Here is a 27,742-nt window from a genome sequence, read left to right as displayed (position 1 = left end):
GTTTAGTGAATTAAGGCAGAAATAAGTGACGTTTATGATAAAAATAAGAATGGCAGGCCATCCATAAATGTCAAGAAGTGTCTATTATCTATGAAAGATTAGACTATCGGAAAATTGTCTGCTGAAAAAAATAACTGTCGTAAATAAAACCTTGTCAAAATTCCTAAATCGTATTATCGGATTGATACAATTGAGATTTGTATTTCTTTTTTTCAAAACATTATACAATTTTACACACTGAAAATATTTCTAGTAGAATTTAAAATGTATTGGATTATGTTTTTAAAATATTAGATCTACATACCGTGTGGTATTTCATTAATTATAGTAACCAAATGGTTCTTAAAACCGACAATTAGTTTTAATTGCCTATTAAGGAATTATCCGGCAAAATGGAAATGCTTTTAAACCGACATACATATGTATGAGGAGAAAACCCGGTGGGTTTTTCCCCGGCTTTTAAAAAACTCTCCTCCACTAACGACCGAACAAAATGACACCTCGGTTTACGATCTCGACTTGAGCTTTAAGGGATAAATTACTCGTGTGGGAGAAGAAGGCGAAAGTGGGCCAAAAGCAAGAGGTCACGGCGGATGGGTTCTTCTCACTCCCCATCAAGAATATACATATGTACATATGGATGTATACATACATACTATATTGCGTTCTCCACTCAAACGGATGAAACTCGTTTTATGCGCGCGAGTTCAGCATTTCTTATTTTTGTCAAAACTTTCAGGATGGATCGATAGAGTTCGAAGAGTTCATTAGAGCGCTCTCGGTGACGTCTCGAGGCAACCTGGACGAGAAACTACACTGTGGGTTTTGTATATTGCATGTTTTATATATAATTTCTTTACAATCATATATCCCTAGATGTTATGATATGTATTATGTAATAGTGGCAGTTAAACAATAAGCTTATCAAGGAATAAAATCATGTTTTTAAAAAATATCTTATTATACAAGTCATTATTTATATAAATCTACATTTTTTTTAACAATAAATTTATATCTCTTCTGTATTGTTAAATTGTAAATGCATATATTATTTAAATAATATAAAATCATAGTATCGTCGCTGGTTGGCAAAAACTATTGACACAATTATCCTATTTTCGGATACAGATACTACTATTTTTACAACGATATGAGACAATTATACAGTCAAAATTTATAATTTATTCCGTTGTAAGTTTAATGGGTAACAGCTACTGTTAGATAGTTACTCACTTTAAATAGCTTATTTATTTTATAAATAATCGTTTTTATTGCTGTATACGGTTATTATTACGTTTTTATTGTTGCGACGAATAAGAAGAAGAAACGCAATCGCGACTCACTGGGACACTAAGCTCATAGCTAAAAGTCGACGATCATTGGCGGATCGTTGACACCACCCCTTAGCAACTTTAAAAAATGCTTTATTAAGTAGATTCATCAAGAATGCATTGAATTTTTCCAATGTGATAATTAATTAATACACTAATTATTTTTTAATTATCTAATTTTATATAAAAAAAAATATAATAACGATATCTGTTAGAAGAATATACTATTAAAAATATAATTAATCTCTTTTGGTGCCCTAAAATATTCAAAAGTGTCAGTAAGAGTCTGTTGAAGTCCCCGGTAAGCATGTAGTATTATAACTTGACCACGTGACCACGATGCAGCGCTCGACGTGCGTGTTAACCATAGGACGCCTACGCGCATATTGAAATTGAACCGAGCTACTCGTTCTATCTCAGTTTGCAAAAACCATATCATTATCTCTCTCACTCTCGTCACTTTACACGCGAGAGAGCGAAAGGGGAAGTAACTCACCGCTCGCGCTCGAAAGAGCAGCTCCGACTTTGGTCCATTTGCCGACAATGTTCGGAAGCGCTCGAAGTTGGCCAAGTTGACTGAATTTCCGAAAGATTTTAGACCGAACTCGACCGAAGTAACTTCGAAGTAACCCACTATATTCTCCGTCCTTGGCCAACCTTGGCCAACTTCCAGAGAGTGTAGTGCAGGCGTTACACTGGTGTAAATAAGTAAGCTGTCCCGTAAAAAATGGTAGGCGTTACACTGGTGTAAATAAGTAAGCTGTCCCGCGAAAATTGTCATGTTTATATAAGAATACTTAAGATACGCCACACAAGGTTGATCGAAGCAAAGACAAACAGCAGAAATATCCACAAGTCTATCATTTGTATCAAGACATTGCTTCAGGATTTGAAATTCAGATTTGATCTTCGGAGAAGTTTACCAATTCAATTCTGGAACAGACGACAACTTCGTCTACATTGATGTCATATAATTTAATATCAATGTAAGCTTTGTCCAGTCAATTTATAAATAAAAAATATAAAACAGCACAATTAAAATTATTAAAATAAAATTTGAATATAATTTTATATTTATCAGCATATCTGTTTTATAAATATTTTTCCAAATATACATGAAAATCTAGTTATGGAACTGATTATCTTAATACATATATGTGGACGGTTATAAATTGATGTATGTGATTTGTTCACAAACTTGTGCCCAATTCTGTTTTCAGGGGCGTTCAGACTTTACGACGTAGATAACGACGGGTTCATAACACGCGACGAAATGTACAACATTGTGGATGCAATATACCAGATGGTGGTAAGTAGCAAAGTTCTGTATTATGGATGAGTGGGTTAAACTAAGTCAAGGGTTAGAAGCAAACTCCACTAGAAATTAAAATCGACGACTTTGCAACGGTGGGTGGGAATTGAATTAAACGTAACCAAAACACGAATAGCGACCACTTTGTAGCGAGAAATTTATCTCTTGCTATGGGAAGATAAGAAATACTTTATTTTAAATTTTAATGTATAAATAAAAAATAATAGTTTTAGCTTATGTGCATGATTAAGTATAGATATATTTTATAACTTTCTATAGAGATATACTATATTTTTTTGTACTGTACTTTTTAATTATCATTTATTTTTTAATTTCACTGGTCGACAAATTTTGACGAACGTTTTATCCCTTCAGTTTAAATGCATTTTTCGAAAAGAATTGAATATGCTTATGTACGAAATAAAATTATTTTTTTGTGCTAAGGGCCAGACTTTTTTTTATTTTACAAAGTTCCATAACATAATTTTTCATAGTATGGCAAGTACTCGATAAAACTATTCAAATTAACTTAATTTTATCTGCTTTGCGTTTGTATGTATCTTGAGAGTCTGCAACATCCAGCAATAGTCAGCTAGCATGGATGGGCTTCATTTTCTTTGGTACCGCTTCTCCTGATGAAAGCGCTCTCCGTACTCGTTGCTGACATCAGCCAAATTTTTGGGGAAGAAATCAAAATGAAAGTGTAGAAAATAGATTTTCAAAAACATAAAACATCCCATATATAATAGGCCGTGAGAATTTCGGACACAATGCTTAATGTGTAATGGTGGAAGAAGAATGATGAACATTCTTTGCGCCAGGGATAAGGTTCTCTCTGGTAGACCACTCCTTCCTGGTGTAATGATTTTTCCTGTCCCTATTATCCCATTCACACAGAAAACAACAATACTTCGTGTATCCCGTATTGCTTTCAGGTCGCCACATATTTTCCTACTTAATTTTTGTCAACAGAAACATAATGTTGTTATTTAAGTAATCACATTTGCAATGAAAATGTAATTACTTTAATAGGGATTTTCGATAAAAGTATTAATACAAAAAATGTAAATTAAATTTTTATTTGGTAAAGTGATTATAAATATTTTTTGTTACGGTTTTAAACTGTCGTGTCAATTTAACGTTAATGTGTAAGCAAATTTTGTACGTCATAACCATAAATGACGATCAATGACAAAGTTTAATTGTTTTATTCTTATTCCAGGGTCAACAGCCGCAGGCCGAAGACGAGAACACGCCACAGAAGCGCGTCGATAAAATATTCGATCAGATGGACAAGAACCATGACGACAAGCTGACCCTTGAGGAGTTCCGCGAAGGTAGCAAAGCAGATCCGCGCATTGTCCAAGCTCTTTCGCTAGGAGGGGACTAAGAAGACCTTGTGATCATGTCACGCCACGCTGATTTTCGTTAACGTCTTCAAAAAAACTTCATGTAACATTGAAAAATAATTTTAGAGAAAATAACGATTTTAACGATAATCAGCAAGGCCATAAATCGTACACATGTGTTCAATGCATACTTGCGGTACAGCTGTTAGAAGGGAAGTGGTTGATAAAGAAAAGTTTTGTTGATTTACTTATAATAAATAATCTTTCTTCAATTCTTTCCACTCAATAATATAAAATATGATTTAATTCAATTCAGATATCCACTTTATTACAATATATTTTTAACTTAAGCATAGCTCTAACATCTTATATCTCATTATCATGTCTTATTATCTCAATACATATTGTTTTTTAATTAAAATGTAATATATGTTATTAGAGTGTTGGTCGCTATAAAATGGTTACTCTTAATCAGAATATAGTTCATTAAAAAATAAATAAAATGAGATATTTGAGGTTAAGACTATGCCCATTTAATATGTACATATATGTATGTAAACATATATTTCAATAATAAGTTTCGTTATAGTCAAAGGCTGAATAATTAAAAAAAAATATCCAAATTAATTAAAATCGTTTTATAAATTAAATTATATTTTTCGTAAATTATTTCACTATTTTCAAGTCAAATTTAATGTTTTCTATTAATTAAATACATACATACATGTGTACATATACATATTTAAATATTTAATTAAGATCAACTGTCGTTTAATAATATATAAAAAAATAATAAGCACTAAACTTTAAAGTCTATCTATATAATAGTAATAACAATAATAACATATAGCTTGTTTACACACCTTCTACATTTACTAAACTATACTTGTTAACTTTTACCGCTGTCTTTTTTATATAAATATATTATAATAATAAAAATTGTACATCTATGTTTATTTTTTCAATCGATGTGTATATGTTATTTTCATAATATAAATGTGTATTAATAATAAATTGTAATGATTAATGAATAAACTACTCCGAAAGTATGTTTTTAAATAAATCTGTTATTAACAAATATATAGTAAAAACATCGAGTCTACTTGGCAATAAAATTAATTATGTTTGGATATCATTCTAGTATTATTTACTTTGTGTTTCAAAGTGAAGAAGTACATATTGAGTATGCATTATTTTGGAATAACTTGACAGTTTTGCTATATGATGTTTTTTGTAAGTATCAGATGATCTTAAAAGACAAAAACATATCTGAATGAATTATTTTTATGGTAAGTTTTCATTTTGGATCCGACATGAACGTGTTGGATACGACAATGACTTACATAAAAATTGCATTTAGATATTTATGTAATAATATGGAATATATATTATATGTATTCAATCTGTTAATTAAGTTTAAGGTCTGTAAAATTTTAAAATTGATATTTTATATTTATATTAATATGTATGTGAAAAACTAATATGATTACTTATACTTTATTATTAAACAAAAAAATGATTAAAAATGCTAAAATATATTACTGACATAATTTGCCTTACTATGAAATTGCTTATGAATGGTTATGTTTGTATATTTTATACTCGAAACAATGTGATATATTATATGTATTATATAAAAAAAATGTTTTACGTACTTCTTTACTATATTTTGTAATACGGTTTGAATATCTTCAATTTCAAAATCGATCTAGCCACCAAAGTGTACTTCATCCACAAAAAAATCAAAATATCTCAGAAAAAATAAAAATATTATATATATATTGAATATGTGATCGTTTAAATTATGCGAATAAAAACATAGCAGAGAGATTTTTCAATCCGTATTAATATTTTATTTCGTATTCAATCTATGGCGTTAAAGTTATAATTTAATCTTCAAGTTAAACTTTACCAGACCTTATGATTTTCGATTTATTAATAAAAACTCAATTCCGACGAAGTAATAAACTTATAAAAAATTAATAAAGTCAAAAAAATGACGAGAAGTAGATTTTGCTATTAATTTAAGAAACCAAAACTGTTTTTGGTGGGTCTGTGATTACTTCGTTAAGTTTAATAAAAAAAATACATTTATATAATTAATGCATGTATAAAATAATTATTGAAATACAGTAGTTTTTAAAAAGGTTGCCTGAAAATAAATAAATAAAAAATGAACCATGTTCGTATCGTATATCGGAAATATGAAAAAGGCGACTGTTTTAATTATATGTCATTATTCTCATTCTCATTAAAATTCTGTATTTAAGCGTTTAAGCGATCACGTGTTATAGTAGATGAAAAATATAGTAAAAAATAGTAAGCAAGTTGTAATACGCATAAACTGAAAATGTGTAAAAGCTATTTGTGTCAAATTTATATATTTATTTTATTATAATATATATATATTAATATATATAAAACATGTTAAATTAAAATACAGAGCAGTGCCTATTAAATTGGCAATTAAATGCCTAATAAATCACATCATAATCTGCTCTGTATAAATATGTATTATAATTAATTATTGTGTAATAAATATACATATTATATTGGGTGAAAATTTTAAACTCTTTACTATGATGTTTATTCAACAAAATAATATATAATATTATGTATATGTATCATTCTGCATTATTAATTAAAAGGTTGTGGATACATACATGTTTATCATATTAAAAAATAGTAAGTGTAATATTGTCTATTAGCAGATAACATCGTCAACTCAAAATCTTCATAACTAGTAGAAATAGTATTGTTATCACACAAGGAGTATTTAATTAACTTGAACATTATTTCAAAAAATTGCAGCTGTTATATTTTTCTATCTACTCTAAATATTTTTCACAAGGAATATTTGATTCGAGAAAGCTCGGTTATATTCTATTGACATGTATCAGTATATTACTTACGTTATGTTGAAGCATATCTGTTAAAAAATATTTATATGTAAGGTATTATTGAAATAGTTGAAAAAAATCTCAGTATAATAAGACATTCAGATCAAATGCTTCACTCATTCAATATTTTTCTGTATGCATTTCAAACGTGGCCTCTCTTGACATACACTACATTGAGTATCGCTGCTATACGATATGATTTAAGATTGGTTTGTAAACACTGTCGCTATCTCACTTCGCGATATTAAAATAAATTTAGATCGATGTCAAAAATCTATATATGTTACAAAATAGCTTAAATCTGTAACGCTATTAAAATGTACCTTATAATATATTAAATGGTGTATTTTTTATTAATATGCGATAATTACGTTCAAATATATAAGCGTTAAAATTGAGACATTTTTTCGTTGCGTCTTCTACGGAAAAAAACCAACATCTTCTAATGGCACATATTGTTGAGAAGTTCAAAGTATCCCTTCTGGTACTTGGCTGCATCTCTATTCATAAGCGTATATTTAAATTCAACTTTAAAGACTTATATTTTCAAGTTCAAATTGAAATATATAAGTCTTGATGCGTTTATCACATAACAGTCAAACAATGGGTAAGACAAGATAGAGCTAGAGTGACGATAGTTAAAATATAATAGTATAATTTTATATTTCTATTGATCAGAGACATACATAGATTCAGTTATGTGAGATGACCCAATTGTTTCTAAAATGTTGTATTTGTTAGTCATATATCTTTTTTTCAGGATTTATAAATTAAACAAAATTTAAAGTCTATAATATATACATGTGTACGTGCATCTAGTACTTATTGCATATTTTAATGTTCAAAAATTCAGAAAAATTGCAATCATTATTTTTGATAATATTCATATAAAGTTGGATACAAATTATTATTCTCATTATTTATATATAAATGTGTGTGAGTGTGTGTATGTAAAATATACATTACATTTTTGTTCGTTTAACTTTTTCACCTGATAAATTTATATGTATATTTTATACCTGTTTATTATTATTATTGTAATATTTAATCATTATGGATGGGCTGAACCTAAAATCGTGATAATATTGTGCTTATGTGATTGACGCAACAATAATTGTTAAATTTTTGGCTTTTTAAAAATTAAAAAAATATATTCATACGATAGAGAAATTTTATATAATGATTTATAAAATACAATATTATAAAAGACTATGTGTACTTTGGGTGTATATAAATATATCATCATATAAAATCACTCTATCCGTATAAATTTGTATTAATATATAATATATTATGATTATAATTATAACATACATATAAATCGAAAGCGGCAAATAATAATTTGAGATTTGAAAACTTTGCTGTGATAAATACAATCAAATTGTATGCAAGTCGTTTTATGATTTTTAATTATTTGTGAAACTTAACGCAATATTGAGTACATTTTGAGCACAAAAATTCGACGTAGCATATAAATAAAAAAATTAAAATTGATGTGTGGATTATGTCAACTTTTTAAGCCGCACTCCGTTCTAACCCAATGTCAAAAGGAAGACTTCAGGCTGACCCCGTCATTGAGATGTGTTAATGTAAACAATGTATCATCTTAAAGCAAAGTATTACAAACATAATTTGAACGCGCTATAGCGTAAAAGGGTTTAACATTGAATTCAGATATTAAAAACGATGGCCACTAATAATTTAATACAAAATCTTTTGCGACTGATTGTGAATAAAATTATAATTTAACAATTACGTAAATTTCAGTAACAGAAACGATTGTATTATTAATCAAGAATTTCAATAAAGTCAACGGTTGAGGCCCACACAAACGCATACAACTACACATTTATTACTTTAGTTAATGTTCTTTATAGTGTTAAGTCATGTAATATTTGTTCTTAAAATAAATTATTAAAAAATAAAATATGTTGTATGATTTTAACTCTCACCATATTCCAAAAGCAAATTTGTGGTTGTTGATGTATCACATTGTTACTCGTAACTAGACATAATGAATGTAATGAAAAATACAAGTGCTTACAGTATCGTGAATCTCCACCTCGTAAAATTGTAATGGTCGTGCTACGTTTATAAGAAAGATGACGGAAATTAACAAATCACATCAAGATGCTTACATAATGTCGTTTTACAATTTTAGATTTTGGGGCTGCCGTGTGCCCTGTACCGCACGTATGGTAAGCGCGGCCCTGATGTACACCAAATAGTTACATTATAATCTATTGCGGCAGCTTAAGGTATCGTGAAGGGCATTCACCGTATAACGGTGAGGTGAGATGGGTCACGGATCATCACACCACTTTGTCCGCAATATTTTGCAGTACACCAACTGATTGCATAATTAAATGAATTATATATTGGTGCCTGCAGCGTCTAGAATAAAACTATTACCAGTGTAACAAACGCAGACTATCTTTGACTTGCAAGCAAATCAAAACGACATGGACTTTTGACAGTTGCAATGATCTGATATATATAAACATTCAGTTAGTGGTGCTAGATCTGAGAGATCCACGCTCGCATATTGTTATGATCACTCAACGAGTTTATGTTTGGTGGAGTCCTCCCCTTTTCTATCTTCCTAGTTGGAAGAGTGCTACATGTCACTGTTTTAGTTACCTCTGCGTGGTGCATGCAGGGCCGGCCCGAGGCATAGCCCTAGGGGTGGTTACTAGATAGACTTTTTATTAAGTTATAATTACATGTGACATATGGACGATTAACGGCGTGACGTTTCTTCTAACTGCGGTAAAGGTGGCGCAGGTGGTGATGTCGGTAGATGATTCTCAGGGTTCTTGTGGCTGCGTGCGGCAAGTGTTAGGTGTGACTCTTCGAGCGGCTGGTGGTTCGGTAGTTCCAGGAATGATCTTCTGGTCTGTCGGTGAGGGTGCGTGGCTGGTTCCTCTGGATGACTCTGCCCGTCTCGTGGGGTGTCTCCGACCCTCTCTCTCTCTCTCTCTCTGCTGTCTCCGGCCGTCTGCCTTTTCGTCATCGGACTCCGGACTTATATCCTTTAGGGGTTGCACGCTTGCTGGCCAATCGCGATTGTTATTATTTTATTATTTTATTAATTTATTTAGCTTAATAGCTAATCTTTACATCTAACAAATTTAGTAAACATATATAAAAATAGATAAAAAATACATAACAGAAAGGAAAAATAAAAATATTCAATAATAAAGACTTAATATTATAATTTATTTCTATATGTACGAAGGTGTTTTTTTATTCCATTTATGAAACCCGTTATATTTTTGCTGTTTTGGATTTCTCTTGGAAGACTATTATATAAATCAAAACCTCCGTACATAATTCCCCTAGCCGTACTCGTTTTCTTATACTTAATTATCTTTAAATTTTCTCTATTTCTAGTATTATATTTATGTACATCTTTATTTCTTATTAAATACTTATTAAAATATTCTGGTAACATATTATTTTCTAACTTATATATAAATACTAAAACATTCATACTCAATATTTCTTGAACATTCAACCATTCTAATCTATCAATCATACTTTTACAATTAGTTAATCTATTTTTATTTAAGATTACTCTCATTGCCCTATTTTGTAATTTTTGCAACATTTGTTTATCTAATTTATTTAACATATTTAATAGTGTTGCACAAAAATTAAAATGGGGCAATATTATACTATTGTAAATTATTTTTTTTGTATTTATACTTAATATATTTCTTAATCTAGATAATAAACCTATTTTTCTACTAATTTTTTTTAATATGTAATTACAATGTTCTTTAAAATTTAATTTTGTATCAACAATTACTCCTAAATATTTTATATTATCCACTATTTCTATACTAGAGTTATTTATTACTATTTTGATATTATCATCTAACACATTTTTATAATTAATAAACATACATTTAGTTTTATTCTCATTTAATTTAAGTACATTATTCTTTAACCATATTTCTAATATACTTAATTCATTATTTAAATTATTTACAATTTCTTTAATGTTATCACCTATGCAATACATTAATGTGTCATCCGCAAATAGATGAATTTTACATTTTTTCACGTTATTAACTATATCATTAATATACAAAACAAATAACAATGGTCCCAATTTAGACCCTTGTGGTACTCCATAAGACACTAATTTCTCTTCAGAATATACATTATTTATTTTAACTTTTTGTTTTCTTTTATATAAGTAATTATTAAACCATCTTAAAACTATATCACTTATACCTATACTCTCCAATTTCTTTAACATTATTTTTCTGTCTATTGTTTCGAAGGCTCTCTTGAAATCCAATTGTGCATCGATCTCCTAGCCAATCGCTGTAGTCGCTTCGTAGAACTCAAGAAATCGGATGTGCATTTTCGAAAACGAGTTTTTTCCTTGTTCAGACTTTCGAATTCTTCGGAAAGGGTTTGCGATGTGATTATTTATTGCATCCGTACCGTTTTGTCACAAAGGGATTCTCTTACCGGCTCGTGTTGTGTATCTAAAAGAAATCCCTCTTATGAACGTTTTTGGTCAGTCATTAACAATGAGACAATTGCCCTTTTTTGTATGTGGACCTATTTGTGTGGTCGCCACAATTTTTTTAAATAAAAGTGTTATGTAAACCTAGTATTAATTACTTTTATTATGAATAGATTTTTTAGTATTATTAAGATTATGAATAGTATTATTTGTTATAAAATGTGTGCATGAATGGTAAAGAAAGACATAAAAGAGTTATTTGTGTTATAGGTTCTAGATGTTGAATAAGACAAATTGTGGAGAATATGGATATGACAAGGAAAGAATTGAAACACGTTATTAAATACTTCTTTTTATTCTTACTTTTTAATAACGTTTTAAAACAGAAAGAATAATCACATAATAATATAAGATCCAGTTTTGAAACCCACACCAAATACACAGATAGTCGTGATAACATGCATGTTACACCATCAACAAAATATAAATATACATTTTGTACAGTCGGTGTCTATCTGCGATTTTATTTTATTTTATTAATCATTACATGTTAATGAAAGAATTGAAATCATACACAAGTATGTATATTATACTTTATAAGCAAATCATTATCAATTTTTTTCCAACCAACATGTGCGCATGCATGATTCCTGTCCGCTTACTACACTACACTATTGAACAAAAGCAACCGAATATTACAATCTGTTACAAATAAAATGATTTATTTGTATATATTGTTTAAAAGTAGCCCATGTTAATTTAAACATTATATAATCCACGAGGGCTACTTCTCAATGCGCCACCTTAATATTATGTATATATATATATATGTATGTGTATATATATATACATATATTTATATATATATAAATATATATATATATATATATATATATATATATATATATATATATATATATATATATATATATATATATATATATATATATATATATATATTGGTTATGTTTAAATATACATACTTTTTAAGCTTCAGCATATCTTTTCTCTGATGTTTCACGTGTCTGTTAAGAAAAGCGTCAAATTTGTTTATATATGTATATAATAAATATATAGCTTTAAGGTCTTAAGTACAACCATTCCGTCCGTTTAAGCAGTTTCCATTTTTACTTTTTTGAAACGAACATCAAAAGTGCGGTACAAAAAATATGACATTTTTAAAGTATGTTATCAACAATTAACATTGAAAAATTTGACTAGAAACCTCGCTCAAGCGTCGTAGACGACTCAAACTATAAGATTCGGTTCAATTTGATTTAATATACATAAGTCACCTATGATTAGTGAATCTACTAACTTTTTAATACAACCACGCGTGTATCGACTGCAAGCCAATAGTATACAGTAATCCCCGGCGGAATCGTCAACGTCCAACACGCTACTCCCACCAATTTAAAAGCTAAATAGTATCATCTTTACAAATTTCAACTATGCTATTTTATTAAGACATAAATTACACTTTCTATAAATATATTTATACATCCGGAATACTGGCACAGTTCGGTCGTGAGATTTATCACTCTACAAGTAGAAATACTATTTTGTTGGATCAAGTCTTGCGGCAATTGCTCGCTTAGCACACATTTTCGACTGGTGAAAATAAAAGTATTGTAGGTATTGATGGGATTACTGTATAACTTAAACCGTAAGGATAGGGAAGCCATTGCAGCATAAAAATGTAAAAGATTTTATAAAACGTAATGGTGAGCAATGTTTGTTTTCAAATCTTTATTTCTGAACATTTTTTACTTTACATTGATTCATCATAACTAACATAACATAATTCGTGAAGGCTACATGATAAAAAAAATTACTAGGCTTTCAACAATAAAATGCAATAACCATCCGGCGATTCTCAGCATGGCAAAAAAATAAATGTCAATCGAGAATCACGCACAAGAAAAAAATATTTATACTAATAACAAATTTAGGCCCTTATCACTAATAAAAATCAGAGAACATCACCTAGCTCAATCGTAATTTGACAGGAGTACATAACCTAATATGAGTTTAAAACAAACACATCACAAAGTGAGCAAAAGGAGTAAATTAACAACAACAGCATCAACATGCATTATATATAATAATAAATATTTTCCACTTTATAATAAATAAAAATAGTGTCCATAAATTTTATTATAAAGTAATTGGGAAATAAATTCATGTAAAATGGTGCGCAAAAATATTAATCAATAAATAATGAAAAATAAATAGCAAATAACAACCCCGCTCGGAATAATGTGAAAAATTATGCCATACCACAAAATTCAGGTCAGTCTTTTTAAAAATACTGTTTCATTCAATTTTAAAATATATAGTGTTCAATATATGTTATTCAACAATGAATGTTATTCAAAGAATAACAACAGGTTAAAGTGACTTGTGAAGGACACCGAGCGAGATTTTAAGGTAAGAACTGAACGTGACCAAAACAAATTGCTAAAATTGTTGGTAATGTTTCATATTCCCATAGGAATATTCATAATATAAATATATATACATAAATTGTGATATTTAAAACCGCTTCAATTATAAGTCTAATTATATAATAATAAAGTAACAAAATAATGTAAAAAAGTAAAACCACTGGCAAAAGCTTAGTAAAATAGAATTTGAGGAGTAACTATTATAAAATGTGATTCTATTGACATCAAGTAAAATTTAACTATACATATATTTAAAAAAAACTGGACTGGAAAATGGACAGAACTTATGTGTTAACTTGACATAAATTTGCAACAATAACGTATTTACACATATTCCCCGACATATGCGGAAAGAAAGTATGTAGTTCGTGCAAAATAAAACATAAAAAGGGCCATCACAAGGGAAAACTCTAAGGCGTCGTGTTAAAACTAATAATAGAATCTTTATATAGTAAAATAAAGTAATTAATTTCCTTTACCCTTATAAATAGGGGATGGGCATTAAGGTTTTAAAGTAAAAAAATACAGGCAAAAATAAATTAACAACTTGACTCCTAACTAACTCCTATAAATGTATACATAGAGGCAGCAATTAAATTTCGAATAAGAAATATGTTTATATTTTCGTTATACACTCCGGATCTACACTACGAATATTTTTTTGCTTCAATGCTTTTGGATAGTTTTTTTTTTATATTTAATAAATGATTATATCCCAAGTACAGTGGTATTTAACAGCAGTTCTCACATAATTCCCTGGCATAATTTAAAACGCACTAGAAGTAGTAATAATTACATTAAAAAATTATACATATTCTAGTGCGACATTTGTTTACTTAGACCAAATTTGCAAGTCAATTGCAAATTCATGTGAGAAGGGCCGATTTATGGTTACGAATATATACACATATCACATTGATTTGTAACGATTTTCAATACATACTGTGTTAAAAATACATAAACAAAAATATATTAGTAGTTGTTTTAATTAGATTTTATTTTTGCCTTTATGATTTTCAAATTTAATTAATCTAAAACATTTTTTATTGAAAATCTCCACAAATCGTCGTAATATATATACCGTTCAATATATATGTGAATATAGATATATACATGTTGGTATACAATCGACCATTTTAGATAGTAATAAAAATATCAACATCACCGTTGATGCATCAGATTTATTTATAAATTAAATTATCACAGTAAAGCACTGTTAATTGAGGTGGTATTGATGATAAGTAAATTAATTAACCTGGTATCATTATTACGATTTTATTACCTAATTAAAATAATTGAATAGCAAAATAAATCTGAGTGCGTTTCTAAATGTATATGTCATAAAACTGCATCTTTGTTCATTAAATGATGCACACGATGAATATGTATTTTTTTGTACGTACTCTACTAAAACTGAGGAACATCAATAACAAAACGGTCGATTATATACGCGACATGTACACATATCGTATATAAATATAATTTATTGTTATATAGTTGATTAAGAACCAAGCTTGCCGAACAAATAGGCGAAAATAGCCACAAGCACGAAAATCACATAATGTAACGAGGAGAAGTCAAACGAGTCGAATCTTCCATGTTGAGTCGCCGGTGGAGTGTAAGCACTGCTCTTGTTCTCGTTACGGGATAGTTTTTGCTGCAACCGAGTTATCTCCTCCTGCAAAGAATTGCGCCGGTTGAACATCAGACACTTGATAAGCACCGCAAATCGAACAAAAGAAAAATGAGCGCATCGACAAAACGCGATATACATATCGCGACAATCGCAGCAGATCTTTATATATCCTTTGTAAGAACATAAGACAGTCCTACCACAAAGCACTTTCATAATACGGAATTCGCTTTATGGCAGGACCAGCTGTGTATACCTTTAGCTTCAGATTTTCTTCCCTCAGCTTGGTCTCCTCGTCCATCATTTGTTTTAAATCGGCTGCGACCTTCTGCAATTCTCCGCCGTTACCCAATAACATAGTCTAAAATGAAGAAATACGTTCAATGTATATACGCAAATAAAATAAAATATGAGTGTATATTTTAAATAGTACCTTAGCTGCAGACGTTTTGTTGTTATCGACAATTTTCTTCACCTTTTCTTCAGCGATTATTGGATTAGTCTCCATACCAGGAGGTTCCTAAAATATCAGTAACTCAGTTAAAGCATGAGATTTATCAAAAAACAATTTCAAGTATGATATATTATACTACCAAAATCTCGTTTCCTTCAACCGGCGGCATCTCAAAAACACATTTTAGTTTATAATTCATTATTTTATCCGGTGCAATCGATTTCCACTGAAACACACGACAAAATTAGCGCAGCACAACAAAAAATAAATAAATAAGAGTAAGAAACGTACTAAGTCATCCGCAGTCATAGAACATCCCTCCGGCTCTATCATAAACTGAACCATAAACTTATGTTTGTGTTTATCACTCGCATTAAAGTTGAACGGCTGCAGTACAACTAAAAAGTGCATATAATAATAATAATAAAAACGTTGAAACTACCATATATGAATTATCATTAAATTTACCTTGCACTTCCACGAGCCCCTTGCCACTGATAACTCCAGAATTGGGACGGACGCAATATTTCTTTGGCGCAGTAGTCTTTAATTTATAGTAAACCTTTTTATCTGTGACATTTATCAACTTCATAAAGGATACCAGTGGTAATACAAACGGCCCTGAAAATTAACACTCTCCGTAAGGTAATGGTTTTTAAATGAGCTACAATGCATTGTCCACAAATTAACTATAATTGTGATTGACTGTTAATTTATGAACATTGCATAAACATCATAAACTCAATTAGCACAATATAAATAGCATCATATTCACAGTATACTTGAACATCATTCTAGTGAGATTTAACAGGTGGCATAGTTACTATCAATTGCTTTCACTTCGTATCCGGCATATATTTATAATAAATGATTCATTAAACCATTCACAAATCTTTCCTCAGTGAACACTATCCGAGTTCTTATCTCAAGATACAAATTCAAGCACAAAAAATGTACTGAAATAGTCTTTTAGGAAAAATACACATGCATAAGCCAGTGATTGCACTATTCAAAATACTTCAATATGAGAAAAGTTGCTGAAACATAGGAATCCTTTATTGAAATAAGACATAATGCTTGTCTAAGAAAACTTTTTACCAAATAGGTACCTATTTATTCACATCTTTATAAAGCGCTTAGAACGACTACGAGAGATATGGAAGGTCATTGATTTTTTACAATGATGTAAAATCGAAGTTACATTTAGACCGATATGGTGTTGTTTCAAAATGCTCAGTGAGAAAAACAAAGGCGTTAATATATATTTATACATACACAATCACAGTTTAAAAGTTTCAAATAATATTTTTATTTGAGCGCTTATCATTCGTTATGAAGGAAAATATGGTAAAGTACTGAATGAATACCATTTTAAGATTGACGCACTGAAAAAAAGCACAATAAAAACGCATAGCCAAAATGCATATAATATAATTAAATATTTTAAGAATTATGTAATTGAATAGTCAGTCATAGCAATGTAAGTAGAAGTAACTTTAAAAGTTAGCATAGTATACATTTTTTTATAAAATGATCTATGAATATTTTTGATCAAAATGTAACTTACAAAATAATCATGGCTATTCAACTGTCGATATTTCAATCACACATTTTTTAATACTGTATTGAAAAGCTAGGTATGTACATATACAGATTATCACTACATTATTGATCTGCTTTTGAAGGAATTAGGAACTATTACATAAAATACTAATAACTAACTCATCATTTTGTACCAAACCTTTAATAAAAATATCATCCATTTCATCCTTTGATAAAAGAATACACGGGTAAGCGAACATTCTAAATGTGCAACTCTTGATGGTATGATTACAATAGATCAACATATTGTAGCTACAAATAAACAAACAGACTGACTCATTAAGCTGTGCTAACATGGATATGGTCTCCATTTGTGCGCATAGAACAATTTATGTAAATAGAGGTGCCACGTTATACACGGCAGCATGAGGAAACATTTCAATTGAATAACCTAGTGAAAGACAATATTTAATCTGCATTTTTCTGAAGGCTTGTGCTTACATAAAAATCATAAAATAACGTTTTAAGTGTAGCTGGTATTCGATTTATTTGAATAATAGACATAAATTTATCATAACTAAGCATAGAACTAGAGAATAACATACTAGTGTACGATTGAGGATGGCATACTTATAGTAAAAGTGAAAACAATTACTTCGAAAAACAGCTGTCTGCTTTGTAAATACTGATAACGTAAAGTGGACTCTCAAAATAATGATCTAATTTAACGTAACCTATAGCAAAACCCAATATCAAATGAAACCCTTGATATTAAAAATTCAAAATACTTTGCAGCACTGTTATTTATACATTCAAGAGTTGCCGACAAGCAGTACAAATCAGGCATGCAACATGAGGGCAGAGCAATATCGTAAAATGGTCACTACACTTGCAACATGCACCAAAAGAGTTTATATAATAATCATTACAAGTGATTTAAAAATAGCAGACAATATTAAATTTCCTAAGAAAATTGATACCTAATTTTCAAGCTTTCTCTGTAATTATAAACATTTAATGATATATGATTGAAATTCAGTACAAATGTATATTTCAATTCAATTCATGCAAATCAAGTGACCTTTCCATCATAAATGACAAGTGTGATTATAGAATGTTGAATGCTGCTGCTCTAATGACTAGAGTGCAAAAATTAAGTTATATAAAATGAGCAGTCGGCCTCGAACTGTTTTTTTAATTGCCACGCAACATGTAAACAGTAGAAAACGGAGGAGACACATAAACATTGAGCATAGCAGCTGATTTAATAACCCATATCTGCTCGATACTCAAAACACAAGGAAATCAAATATAACCTTCTCCGAGAAGATTGATAGAGTATATAATAATACTACAAAAGCTCTATCTTTTCGTTTTGTAAGATAATAGATATCCCATTGAAATTAATAATAATGAATAAAGAGCTCGGCATTGCAGGATACCTGAATACTAGTGAATTTACTTGCCAAACGAAATCGGGAGTCATTCTAAAAGTAGGTTGTAACGTTGGTCAACTCCCTTTCTAACCGCAAAAGGGAATTGCAATGTAAAAATAGATGTATGGATAAATTTTATCAAATATAATTTATTAATGTGTCAGACAATACAAAATTTTGTCTCAATAACACTGATGAATCATTATTTATCACACTGCAATAAAATATAATAGGCAGTCTCAATTTGTTCCGAACGTTGAATGTTACATGAGTCACATTCAAGACCAAGTTTCTGTTTAATATTCCAATAATAAAAATGAATATCTAAGAAAGACAATCTGAGCGTTTCACATTCAGAGTCCAAAGGTGACTTTTACTAAATATGTCACTTTCCAGAATGACTAAAATGAAACTATAATATCCCTCTAAACAGTTCCCTACTTCCTTGTGAACATCAAAATACTAAAATTGTCAACCTTATCAACATTTATCATTATCGTTGTTATCAAAACACATAATCATCCGGTATTAGATAAAAATATGTTATAAATGTTGCATGTACAAATCAAAATAATAAACCATATGTATACCTTCAATAACATTTAAAAAGTAAAAAATCAACAACTAATTATACTAAAAAAAATTGATAAATTTTATCTAGTCTATAAATCATAACAGGACTATATGAATATCTCACTGCAAGTAACAATATTATTTATATATTACATTAAAGATAGATGTTTAGATATTAAATCATTCTATTGTACCTCATAATTTATCATACATTTACTAAAATATAAATATATTTTTTTAGTGCAATCTGGCTATGAGTTTATCATACATTTACATTAAGAATCTGATCATAATAAATAAAATATGCGGAGCAATAATTAGCATGCATATAATTAAAAGGTTGCCAGATGTCTCAATTTTTGGCTTTTCTTAAAATACTTTTTGAACATCCTAGTTTTAATTAAAATAATAAAAAAAATTCTATATTAAGAAATCTGGCAATATTAATAAATCATATATTTTTCGCATTTCTAATAGTATATGAGAATGAATTGTGCAATATTGAGCAATTGATCAACATAAATTTTAATATACAATAAATAGTAATTGAATAATAGACAATGATAAAATATTGACTTTCCATTAACAATAAACAAATCAATAAAACCATTACCATAGTTTATAATTTTAAACAAGCGCCATTACAGTATGATTAACTGTATCAATAAAATTAATTTGTATAATATTACTACAATGAGACAAGATTATTTATAATATTATAAATTAATGAAACTATCTGAGTCTTTATTATCAATAATGGAATGTGAAACAAAAATCATAAATAATAATTAATCCTCAAGATCTATTGCATACTTCATGCAAAAATATATTATGACCAAAGGTGACCTCGATACCAGTATCAATATTAGCGACTCAGATGCGTCCCACGCATGATAAATTAAGTATTAATCGCGAAAAGTAACAAAATATTCATAGGTTTATATAAGTAATCAAAATCAAGATTTCTGGATTTTCATAGTTCGACCACAGCAACGTTACAACTGACATTTCAGTGACTGATTCCAAAAACTCTTATTATGTAAGTCATATCATATTGAACACTGGCAATAATAGCGAAAATCAGTATTTTTTTACGACCAGGAAGATATAGAATATAATCATCATTGACACTATTGACTTCAAATTGCAGTTTAGGTGCGGGGCAGCTGCTTCCTATCTGGTCCACAAAAGATTTATACATTAACAATAAATTTCTAAAATTTTCTAAAAAACAGAGAGATATTAATATCGAAGAATTACGTATTAGTAAACATATAAATATCAAAAATATATTTTTCATTAGACCCCGCCCTTTATAAACTGACATTTCAACATTTAATCCAGATCGATTTTTAAAAATTTGGGAGCCTCTGTTCTAGAGACGGGATCAAGAAAAAATGCAATTAAAATGACTGAGGTTGCTAAAATTCGATTCATCGACTTTTGCTAATTTGTCTAGAATTGGCGTATCCCATGTCATCATTGAAGAATGAATCGAATAATTTTTTAGTGAGCTGTGTTTAGTTTTAATCAAAATATGTTTAATTAGACCCTTGATTTTCTTGTTATTTCTAAATGGTTAAGAAACCTTAAATATAGAAAGAGAAGAATTAATATTGAAGAGAATAAAGTAAGGTATTGATTATAGAAAATCTGGGTCAATGATATATATGTATGTGCAAGAATTTTATTTTTCTTCAAAAGCAACATGGAAGAGCTTGATTATTTTAACACGCAATGGGAAATGGATGGAACAAATTAAGAATGCAACATTCGTAATAATGACATAAATGTTTAAATCTACTGAGTTTATTGATGCACACAAGAATGGCATTGCACTATTGTGTGCACTGGTGCCTGGCAGTTAAAAAAATTTCGTATGCACCATCAGTCACTTCCATGGTAAGATTTAACATCAAATGTGCTCGACATGGTGTCTTCCAATTATAGCATACATAACATTTAGAACCAGGGAAGAAATATTCATTCTAGTTTTAATTAATTAATCTTCTTTTTATATAATATGTAATAAAAACTAAATTTTACTTGGCAATTAATAATAAATTATACCGCTAATTTTTTATTCTAAAATATGTATGTATATTTTCTGTTTCATTAATATTTTTTATGTAGTATATACACTTATTATTTATATTTTTACAATTACTTACTACTGTTTGACATTCTCTGTTCAAGTATATTAGTAATGTTACACAAAATACATAATATTAAATATAAATTAAACATGATTTTTCTGGAATTATCTAATGTTAATATTTTAGTTATAATTATTATTATTTTAAATTCCGGTCCCCAGATATGAATTAAGAATTATGTAGATACAAAACTACAACTTTATATTCGGAAAACAATGACCACTATTTATAATTTTAGTTTCTTGGCATAATACCTGGTAATCAATATTATTTTATCTATTTATTGGTTCAGATAGCTAAGTGCTTTAATATTACATCGAAGGTATATAATAATAAATTTATTATTTGAATCAAAAGTTGTTACGTGTACGCCTTTCTATATGTATGTACAGTAATCCCCCGACTTATGCGAACTCGAAGTTAAGCGGTTTTTAAAATTAAAAAAAAAATTGAATATTGTCTGGAAGATGCTTTGCCTATTATTTTTCAAAATGAGACAGAAATAACGCCAGAAAGTAGTAATGTCGCGCATGTGATAGAAGAAGTTGTCGATCTTGCCAGGTAGTTAGATTTGGAAGTTGACGGTGATGATGTTTGAGAGTTGCTGGAGTCGCATAGTCAGGTGCTGACAATCGACGAGCTAATAGAGATGTGTGAGCAAAGCGACATTGAGGAATCTGACCCTTCAGACCCAGCTTCGCCACAAAAACAGATGACAATTGCAAGCTTGAGAGGTCTCAGCCCTATTAAAAATGGTTTAAAAATCTTAAAAAGCATAGACCCTAACGAAGAGTGAATTACAACCACAAAGCAAGGAATAAAAACAATTTAGCTTGCTATGAAGAAATTCTGCGAGAAAAAAATAAGGCATTGTGGCATCAGACGAATTTGTTAGATTTTATGAAAGCATTGAAATAACTTTTTCGTGTAACCAATTATTTTTTGTATAAATAACTGCAATTCTATTAAATATTTTCCTATAAAAAACAGTGTTTTTGTTAGTCTTTGGTCCCAATTAAACAAAACTCGTATGTATTTATAAGCAAATTTGTACCCCGACTTACACGATTTTAGTCGGTCCCACCTATCGCGTAACTTCGGGGTATTACTGTATATCTTAACTAATTTTCTGTTTCGATTTAACTAAGTGATAACACAATTAAAATTGTTGATATAATTTTTTGTTTAATAGTTTAAATTTGCTCTCATAAAACATTGATTGTGAATATTATCTATTATTAGTATTATATAATATAAATATGTATTATTCTTATTTTATCTAGAAATAATTATTAATAGGTACTAATAACATTTAGCTAGACACATCTAAGGCAGACAGCATTTTTCGCGCTTTTCGCTTATAATATCATGCAAGAAAACTATAAGTTTTTATTTAAATTTTAATAAAACTCCAGAAGTAAAATAAACTTTAACCATATAATGCAATATATTCATCATATAAACATAATATTTCAGTTCAAAACCTTTACATATAATGCTATAAACATTAGTTTAGCACATTGTTAAACTATAGCTTATTATCATTATCGGTCGACGGTGAACATTATTATTATTAAATTATTTATCAATGGTTGACATTAATTTATTGTAATGGTTACCACAGTTATTATTTAATGATAGAGAAGATGAGGAAAAAGTAGTTTTAAAAAAGCGCTTTGTAACACATGGATCGATTTTGATGTAATCATCTTAAGCGAAATTCGCGAAAGCTTTGCAGTGAAAAATAGTAAAATGTACTATAACAAAAAATACTATATGCTACACAACATAATTACAAAAGTTTGACATCTTTATCCTAAGTCAACCCAAAATCTTAATATGCCTAGCATAATTTAAAAAAATTGTAAAATTAGATGAAGACAGTATTAAATTCAACTGTAGACTTGAAGATAACAAGTGGGTAAGGAAATTCATTGGACGAGGACATCAAAGTGGAAGACATTTCATCTGAAAAACCAGGAGCAGTTTTTTCTAAATAAAGGAATTAATAAAAAAAAGTTTTTAAGTCAAAATTTTTGATTTATATTTATCAACAGTTTTCAATTTGTAGGTCGCGTAATATCAAAATTAAAACCTAATTAATTTACATCCAAAAAATTTTCGTAATATTTTTTTTATATAGTACAAACTTTCATTCTTTAGATGGTAACCCAATAAGCTTTAGTATTTGCGGATAAATACTATAGAACCCATCGCTAAACATCAGAGGGCAAAAAAGGTATTTTACCCATTTCGTGAATTACCACCAGTGAGTAAGAACTACTTGACCCATTGGTTGAGTATATTATAATTTTGTTATACACTCTGATTTATAATATATGTATTCTTAATATTATATTTTTTTATTATGATTGAAATGCAATTATTTTGCTGTGACGTAATTTTTAAATCGCAGGAATAGTTATATGAACGTTTTTTATGTTGAAATAATCAGTGTAACAAGAGATTAATTTTTGTATCATCCATTGTGAACGATGCCACGAATTGATAATGCAATCTTGATACTTGATGCTGAGAACAATATGATACTGATGCTTGTGATATTCATTAAAGATCGTTACATATTATATATATATATATATATATATATATATATATATATATATATATATATATATATATATAAAGGAAGGAATTAAAGAGAGAAACTTGCACTCCGAGAGTGAAGTCAGAGACAATACAAAAGCTACCCATTTACAAGTCTTTCGTCCAATCAATTCCTCCTCCCGGAGCTTAACAACTATGTTAAATATGATTTAGGAAAAGATGAAATGACTCAATTTTTAATGAATCAGATATTTATTATGTAATATAGCTGATTATAATCAATCATAAAATTGCAATTAAAAATGGTTTTACAGTATTTTATGAATATTCCGTTCCGATATGATTTCGAAAAATTAATACCGGTTTTGTGTTATAAAAATACCTATATAATTACTCAGTACTTACTACAAATACTATCTTGAGTGCAAAGGGTTAACCCAGATATAATAATTTTGAGAACTAAACAAATTTTTTTGCCATTTATACCACGTAAAGAACATACAGCGTAGATTAAGTGATGTGTGAATATTACAGAAAACACAGCTACAAGCAATTTATAAAATATAATCCAAAATACGCGAAAGCACAACCCCCAACAGCTCAATTGTTTGTACGGGAACCATACCATATGGAAAATAATTGCAGTTTATGGGCCATCAAATTAAAATATAATTTTCTCAGCTAATAATTAACTTTATTAATCGCAATAAGGACCATTAAAATTAACACATTTTTTACAATTAACTACTAGTTTCTCGAACCTCGAAATACACTTTCGACAGCAACTTGGTTGTTGAAGAGCTTAACCTGTAAGAAGTCGAAATGCTTGTGATGCAAGTGATAATCCGTTGATTAAATGTCTGATGAATATGGTTGACGAGGCAAGATATCGTAAGTCAAGTAAATGAAGGTCAATTGTGCGTGACAACAAATTGTGGTGCAAGAGAATTGAACAATTTTGGTTGCAGAGACTAGACATAGCATTTTGTCGAGTTCTTTACAGTAGTTCTCATCTGTGATAGTTTCAGTCATTCAAATTGGTTACCACTTTTGTGTGATAAAGCACATTGTTATCCATTTAAAAATCAAAATGAATTAGTATTCAGCACTGTAAATCAGACAGCTGTCAATAATCATGCGTGTTCAGTGTCCAATGTTAGTTTGCAACAACACATTTACAAAATGGCTCGTTGAAGAACCGCTCAAAAAGTTAAAATTGTTCAATTGAAACAATTCTGTACGAGTTGTGTATCGAAATTTACAACGTAAAGACAAATTCACAACAAAATGAAACAATTTGAAGAGAATGGAAGAGTTGAAGATAGGGTAAAGCCTGTGCATCATCATGAGAATATTGCTGTTGTAAGTAAAAGTGGCCGAAGACCCGGAATTGTCGATTCATCGGCGTTCGCAGCTTTTGGACTTTTCTTATGACTCCTTTTGCATCTGGACTTACACATACATCCATCCATATTAAATTCAGATAACACAAGAACTGAAGTCGATAGATCGTTGAAAGCAAAGAATTTACGGAGATGGGTGTTAGAGCAGCATGAACTTGATGCTGATTTTTCAAAGAAAATCTTCTTTTCTGATGAGACACATTTCCACCTCTCTGGATATGTTAATATGCAAATTTGTCGCATATGGGGCGAAGAAAATCCTCATTTAATTCACGAAACTATTACCCAAAGTGACTGTTTGCTGTGGATTGTGGGTCTTTTTTGAAAAAGATGAAGGTCAGACTGTAACAGTCAGTTGTGAGCGCTGTAGGTGCATAAAAACCGATTATTTTTGGCACGAAATCAAAGATATTGATGTGAAAGACATTTGGTTCCAACAAGACAGCAACTTGCCACACATCAGATGCAACGTTGCATGTTTTGCATGAAAAGTTCCCAGGTCACATTATTTTATGTTTTGGTGACGTCAACTGGCCGCCAAGATCATGTGATTTAGCGCCGTTGGATTTTTTGTGGGGTTACGCTAAGAGTCTACGCCGACAGAACTGAAATGTTGGAACACATAAAACCAGCATCCACCAAGTTATAGCTGAGATACAGCACGAAATATACGAAAACTCCTCAATGTATACATCGAAAGGATCAGCTTTAAATACATCAATATTTGATTAATAAAAAATTATTCGAAAATTAAAATAAATTCGTGGGTTTTATTTTAAAAAAGTTCGGAAACTAAACTTGGATCACCCTTTTTTAAAGTTTTCTATAACCCTCAATAGAATCTATTTTAATGAATACTTTAAGATCATCGGCGAAAAGTAAAAATTTGGAATCAATAATAACTTTAATAATATCTTTAAGAAACAGAAGAAACATTATCAGGTTGAGATAAGAACCTTGTGGAACTCTTAATGTGGCAATGCATTCGAACGACTTGTGTAACCATATTGTGACAATCTAAAAAGTAAGATCATTTTGTATGAAAACCCAAAACTATCTATTTTTATTAGAATTAACGCATGAAAAAATACTAAATCAAAAGCCATTTCAAAATCAGTGTAGTTGATATTTATGTTTGCCTATATCATTTTTCGTCACAAAAATGGAAAGACAGCAGATTAGTCTATTAGTCTTCATATTCTTTTATTGTATTTTCGTTCTTATATTTTCCCTAGTTAATTACCTACCTACTACAAAATCGATCGAAGTGCAATGAGTTGAAGGTTAAAAAAATAAGGTTCTATACGAATTAGGTACCCAAGTATTGAAAAAAATAGTTTTATGTTACATATATTTCATGGTAATAGTAGATTATGGTACAGAATGGCCCAAAAAATGTATACGGCTGAAACGTCGAGTCTCGTCAGAATGCTAAAAATATTGAGTTGAATCTAAAATGTCAGTTATCATATTGTCGAAGGTCGCTGAAACGTCAGTTAGGAAATGGTAGCTGGACATAATATGAAGATCGCGAATCGGAACATGTGTCACACGCAATGACGTCACGAGTAAGCGCAAGCGAGGGGGTCGGGTAGCGGGGGCTCGCGCGGGCGGCGTAGCGAGCGCTGTGCCCCCGGCCCCCTCAGCCTCGTCGGTGGAAGCCCTACGGCCGACCGTGGCCATTTTGCGACGGAGCGGACGCCATGACAGTCGTCGGGGGGAGGGGTGTCGGATTGATTATCGAGCGGCGACGTCGCCCCGTACCTTGGAACTTGAGCTCGTTCTGCGGCTCGATTATGAGGACGCTCTGGTCGGGCTTGGCCATGATGAGGGTGACGGGCAGCGACGGCAGCGCGGGCGTTCTCCGGCTGACGGCGGCTCGCGGTGCGCAAGAACGCGGGAAGGAAGACGCGCATGCGCAAGTCACCGATCGCCACCAAATCAAATAACGCGTCAGCGCTTTTCAAACAGCGTCAGCGCATTTCGACCACCCCCAGAGCTAAATATTTTATAAAAGCTCCAGCCGATTCGTAAATCCATTTAAAAATTTGTTTATATAATTTAATAAACAAATGCTTAAAGTTATGCAATTTCTGGAATACCGCAATAATATATTTAGACAGCTGTTATTCCCCCTCATTATTAACCCTCGGTG

At 30.0% G+C, this 27,742-nt stretch overlaps 2 protein-coding genes across 3 annotated transcripts in view; one reads left to right on the top strand and one right to left on the bottom strand.

The window, feature by feature from the left end:
* The window catches only part of LOC148234095 (frequenin-2), a 260,251-nt gene extending 255,644 nt beyond the window's left edge, over window positions 1–4,607 (top strand). Inside the window, exons 7-9 of one of the 2 annotated variants that reach the window (XM_088187447.1) lie at window positions 740–818; window positions 2,552–2,640; window positions 3,866–4,607. In XM_088187447.1, coding sequence (XP_088043573.1) covers window positions 740–818; window positions 2,552–2,640; window positions 3,866–4,033 — 336 coding nt within the window. In that variant the 3' untranslated portion in view covers window positions 4,034–4,607. The remainder of the gene's footprint in view (window positions 1–739; window positions 819–2,551; window positions 2,641–3,865) is intronic. The other variant, XM_088187448.1, reaches the window with a different exon arrangement.
* An 8,502-nt stretch (window positions 4,608–13,109) lies between these two features.
* LOC148234094 (vesicle-associated membrane protein-associated protein B/C-like) lies at window positions 13,110–27,512 on the bottom strand. Its single transcript, XM_088187444.1, has 7 exons — window positions 27,352–27,512; window positions 16,378–16,530; window positions 16,201–16,307; window positions 16,049–16,135; window positions 15,889–15,975; window positions 15,712–15,816; window positions 13,110–15,500 (listed from the first exon to the last, which is right to left on the bottom strand). The coding sequence occupies exons 1-7, from the start codon at window positions 27,410–27,412 to the stop codon at window positions 15,324–15,326; spliced, it is 777 nt and encodes a 258-aa protein (XP_088043570.1). The 5' UTR covers window positions 27,413–27,512; the 3' UTR covers window positions 13,110–15,323.
* Window positions 27,513–27,742: the final 230 nt, after the last annotated feature.

This window comes from Plectrocnemia conspersa, unplaced genomic scaffold (assembly GCF_051122295.1).
Source record: "Plectrocnemia conspersa isolate PC_06_02 unplaced genomic scaffold, ASM5112229v1 ptg000006l, whole genome shotgun sequence".
Taxonomy (NCBI): Eukaryota; Metazoa; Arthropoda; class Insecta; order Trichoptera; family Polycentropodidae; genus Plectrocnemia; species Plectrocnemia conspersa.
Note: the sequence above shows the minus strand (reverse complement) of the source record. Positions and strands in the feature narration are given on the sequence as shown.